The following is a 5,380-nucleotide window of genomic DNA, read 5'->3' as shown; positions in this document are numbered from 1 at the left end:
AGTTTTATTGGGCTATGAAAGAAAGATTACGAGAAATGTGTGGTTTATTACTTGAAGGAATTGTTGGATCCGTACAAGGAAAAATTTGTGTATCCTTGCACCTACCAACACATGCATTACAAGAATGAGGCGACAAGTATCGCGGAAGGATGCTTATATTTTGTTGGATTCGAGGGTCTCCATTTGTTGGAATGAGTATTTTCCTTATGTTAAAAACTTGATCTATCGGATGCTTATATTTTGTCGCTTTCTTATATTATATTTTGCAAACTTGAACCAAGCTTAATTAACGAAAGTGGTTTTGTTTTTTTTTTGGGTAACTTGGACTCATGAAATTTGTACCAGAATCGGACTTTAAGTTTATCTATAAAGCCCGATTCTTGAGGTAGTTTGTTGCAGCTTTTTCAGAATCGGTTTATATGGATGACAATGTAATCCTATTATTGAAGAAAAGGGTTCAGAGATTTTTAACTAAACAATCGGATTACATATGATCCAAAATAATCCGAACATGAATCCAGAATCGGTTGATGTGTATTAATTATGGTTGATGTTCATCACATCAACCCAGAATCGGAGTATGTAGGTTCACAGTAAAAGACGATTTTGATCACAATCGGGTTACTATGGTTTACATATAAACCGATTCTGGGTGGATTTTCAGATACCTTGATGAGTGAATTTCAAAGTTTTAAAGGTAAATCATTGTAGAGTATCTCTTAGAAGGAAGGGTTTAAAGGGATTTAACTCAATCACTTGAATTGTCTGTTGTTGGGTTTTTTTTTTATATAAACCAAAAGGAAATTAGATTATAATTGTTGTTTGTGATTGATTAGGATTTAGTTTTAATTTTGATGGAAATTGAAAAATAAATTGAGTTTGATTAACGATTTTTGTATTTGTTAATTAAGTTATGATTTTGTATTTGTATTTGTGTTAGAATGATTAAGATTTTTTTACGGTTAATTTAGTAATTTTACAATCTTTAGACACCCCTCATCATTCTCTATTGGGTGGATGAAGAAATCCATAGACCCCAATTAAGTGGCATAAGTCCCAATTTAACAAGGCTAAAGAGCTATTATGTTTTAATTGCTTTCATTATTATTATGTTTGTTCCCGACTTCCAGTTGTAAAACATCTTCGAAGTGATTACAAAAGTCTGACTAGCAAATTTCTTAAATAAAAAAGTCCCAACTCCCCAACCAATCGTTTTTAATTATTTTTGTTTATATACGTGGCTCAACACATGGATATTCAATGCAGCAAAAAAGTTAAGGTCCCTAGAGGATATGCCTCTCACCACATGATAATATGAGATTACGAAGCTGCCACGCTGATATGGCTTCTCTTAGATTCTTCCTTTAGACGGTGTGTGTGGACTGGGCGCACAATCTTTCTTGGCCAGTAATTTTTGTTTTTGTGATTTGAATTATGAACACAGATGGGCTCTCTGTTTAGTGACTTAATCACAATATGAACATAATCAAAGATCTCTAATTTTTTCCTTACACCTTGCAAACCTTAAATGACAAATACTCGAAATGACTAAACCAACAGTTCTGGATACATGGCAACCCCAACTACATCATGTTTCACGAGTTGCCAAAAACATTGCCACTAGTGGTATTTTCCTGGTTGACCGACGGTCACCGACCTATCATTTCCCAACGCGGTAAACAGCTAACAGTCATCATAAAGATTGCTTAGCTTGATGTTGATCTCAGCCAAGCGGCCCAAGCCGTTACATATAGGACAGTGTAACGTCTATAAAGAGAGCACATGCAGGAGCGTGAAAAAAAGGTTTCATTTGAGAAGCTAAGTCCCTATTTGTATTATCACAACCACAACCGAAAAAATATCATCAACACTAATTATTCCGAGATGATTGAGTATATTTTAGGAGGAGTCCTTGCATTTTTGGTGGGTTTCTTCGTATTTTACAGTTCTAGTTCTCAAAAGAATGATATCAAGAAGAACAAAGTAGTAACGGTGGAGGAAAATGAATCCGTTGATGATTCTGTTGGTGAGAACAATGGAGAATTCAAGTCTAAGAGCAAAGAAGAAACTGATGTTATAATTGTGGGTGCTGGTGTTGCTGGTGCTGCTCTTGCTTATACTCTTGGAAAGGTGAGGTTTTGATTTTTGATTTTCGTAAAAAATGGAATTTTGAGTTCTTGGGTTGTTGTTGTTTCCTATTCTGCAACAAGATTCCACTTTGCATGAATTTCCAATTGCTTGGAATTTGCTATTTTTTGCAGCAGATTCTTGTGGAAATGGTTTGAGGAAAGTATTTCATGGTGCTTGTTTGATTCAATCACTGATTTCCTCTTCTTTTTTTTTTTTATACTTTTGACGATGAAAATCACATTTGTTTACCTCATAATCCAGAGCATTTTCAGTTGCCAACTTGTGTGGTGTGTTTTGTTGCAGGATGGACGCCGGGTACATGTGATAGAGCGAGATCTAACGGAACCCGATAGGATTGTTGGGGAACTACTACAACCTGGAGGATTCTTGAAATTAGTTGAGCTGGGTCTTGGAGGTAATGCAACAAGATTGTTGTTTGTTAACCATTCTTTTGTTAATTTTGAGTTTATGATTAAATGGGCATGTATTGCAGATTGTGTGGAAGAGATTGATGCTCAAAGAGTCTTTGGATATGCTCTTTTTAAAGATGGAAAGAATACAAAAGTCTCGTATCCTTTAGAAGAGTTTCAAGCGGATGTGGCTGGAAGAAGCTTTCACAATGGACGTTTCATTCAACGGATGCGAGAAAAAGCTGCAACACTTCCAAAGTACTACACTCAAACTTTTCCATTTTTCTCTATGGCTGATTGAATTAGCTTTGAAGCGTCTGCGCGTGATTATTAGGCGAATTAATAGTATCTGCATCTTCTCTGGAATGGGCTAATCTTGAATGTGATACTTTTACTCAACTCCATCTAGGCACTGCAAGTTTACTAGTCCAATTTATTCTCACCTAACTTTTGATATTATAGTGGCATCAATTCCTGTCACATAGAAGATATCTTTTTGGTAACTTAAAATTTAGAACGTCCATTCATTGATATTTAGATGTATATCGCGGATGTAGTTCACCATTGTGCAAGGAATTTCCCCATTTATAACTAGGATTTTGCATATGATTTAAGTACCGTTCTCTAGTTAGACTTTGTTGTCATCCATTACTTATTCTTTCAAACTTTCAATTGTTCTATTCAGCGTTCGGTTGGAACAAGGAACTGTTACTTCCTTGCTTGAAGAAAATGGTACCGTTAAAGGAATAACATACAAGACCAAAAACGGGGAAGAGCTGAAAGCTTATGCTCCTCTTACGGTTGTCTGTGATGGGTGCTTTTCAAACTTGCGCCGTTCTCTCTGCACCCCAAAGGTTAAGATCATACTCAATCTGGGTGCCTCGTTCATTGGATTCTTACTTGCATAAGAATATTATACTTGATTTGAATTGTTATTGGAACATAAACTCTCATTTATTGTAACGTTCACTGTTCTATTGTATGATGCATCACATATGAGCACAAACTTAAATGTAACTTGATTAATTTTGTTCAGGTGGATGTGCCGTCTTGTTTCGTTGGATTGATCTTGGAGAACTGTGAGCTTCCATACCCAAACCATGGACATGTTGTTTTGGCTGATCCTTCACCAATCTTGTTTTATCAAATCAGTAGTTATGAAGTGCGTTGCTTGGTTGACGTACCCGGACAAAAAGTACCATCTCTTTCTAACGGTGATATGGCCAATTATTTGAAAACGGTGGTGGCACCCCAGGTATGTATTTTATCTTTTTTAGGTATCAATTTGCAAGACTTCAACATGCATATGATTTCTTTAGAGTACGTATCTTCTGAACTCATTATTGTGGAAACATGTTTTGTTTCAGATCCCATCACAACTGCATGTTTCGTTCATATCAGCAATAGATAAGGGGAACATAAGAACAATGCCTAACAGAAGCATGCCGGCTCTTCCCCATCCAACTCCTGGTGCTATATTAATGGGGGATGCATTCAATATGCGCCATCCTTTAACTGGAGGCGGGATGACCGTGGCTTTATCTGATATTGTTCTTCTGCGCAATCTACTCAAACCTCTACAGGACCTCAATGATGCCTCTTCTCTATGTAGATATCTTGAATCCTTTTACACTCTGCGCAAGGTAAGTTTGTTTGCATTTTTATTGCACATCCATTCTTGAATGCGTACTTAACTTTCAAAAGCATTGTCCATAAGCACAAAATAATTCTAAGTTTTCCTATGCAGCCTGTGGCATCAACTATAAATACGTTGGCAGGTGCATTATACAAGGTCTTTTGTATGTCACCCGATGAAGCAAGAACAGAAATGCGTGAAGCCTGTTTTGACTATTTAAGTCTCGGAGGAGTCTTCTCATCAGGACCAGTGGCATTACTCTCCGGACTCAATCCACGTCCATTGAGTTTGGTTTGTCATTTCTTTGCAGTAGCAATTTATGGTGTTGGCCGTCTGTTACTCCCATTCCCTTCTCCCAAACGTTTGTGGATTGGAGCTAGATTAATATCCGTGAGTATTTAGCTTTCAGCGTGATTTACTAGACTAGCTGATTCTTAGTATTCTTTGATTCTGATTTACAAATTGCACTATTCGTGTTTACAATTGGCAGAGTGCATCGGGTATTATTTTTCCAATAATAAAGGCAGAAGGAGTCAGACAAATGTTCTTTCCAGCAACTTTGTCAGCGTATTATAGAGCTCCCCCAGTTAACTGAAAGAGTGGAAAATATGGGGTAGTTCAAGTCCTTCAAAAGAAAAATTAGTCTAAAATTCAATTGTTCAGGTTCTCGTACCACTTTATTGAAATGAAAACCAAAAATAAACATGGTGTAAGTCTGCAATATTATCAAAATAGTATGTTAGGACATTATCATCGTTCAAATATCCTCTCCAGTGTAACTATTCTATAATATGTATAGAAAAGAAATTCAATAGATTAAAATCTATGTAACATGGTACAAATAGACAAAAGGAAATCACCATATTTATTCAAGAATATATAGCAATCAAAACTCAGTTGTCATATTCTCACAAATTTTTTAAATCCACACACAAAATGAAGTTTGCTAGTCAATATTCAATAGCACCAGAATACTGAATACAGCCAGGCACACAATGAAAATATAAGAAAAAACTCGTTCCGAGAATTGCATGCTGGTGAGTAACGAACCATTTAGCCACTCTAGTTGTAGGTACACATTTCATCTTCCGCCACGTGTCCACAAAGACACACGTGGAGGACATGCGGCTGAGAACATCAAGATATAATATCACACGTGGACAGCCAAGAGACGCGCCTTACCAAGATAGCGTCGCCACCCACC

The 5,380-nt window shown here is 36.7% G+C and overlaps 1 protein-coding gene across 1 annotated transcript; it reads left to right on the top strand.

Moving 5' to 3' along the window:
- The first annotated feature begins 1,559 nt into the window (after positions 1-1,559).
- LOC113288492 (squalene monooxygenase-like) lies at positions 1,560-5,068 on the top strand. Its single transcript, XM_026537540.1, has 8 exons — positions 1,560-2,130; positions 2,434-2,545; positions 2,624-2,798; positions 3,226-3,394; positions 3,577-3,795; positions 3,908-4,183; positions 4,288-4,566; positions 4,667-5,068. The coding sequence occupies exons 1-8, from the start codon at positions 1,783-1,785 to the stop codon at positions 4,769-4,771; spliced, it is 1,683 nt and encodes a 560-aa protein (XP_026393325.1). The 5' UTR covers positions 1,560-1,782; the 3' UTR covers positions 4,772-5,068.
- The last annotated feature ends 312 nt before the right edge of the window (positions 5,069-5,380 follow it).

This window comes from Papaver somniferum, chromosome 6 (assembly GCF_003573695.1).
Source record: "Papaver somniferum cultivar HN1 chromosome 6, ASM357369v1, whole genome shotgun sequence".
Lineage (NCBI taxonomy): Eukaryota > Viridiplantae > Streptophyta > Magnoliopsida > Ranunculales > Papaveraceae > Papaver > Papaver somniferum.
Note: the sequence above shows the minus strand (reverse complement) of the source record. Positions and strands in the feature narration are given on the sequence as shown.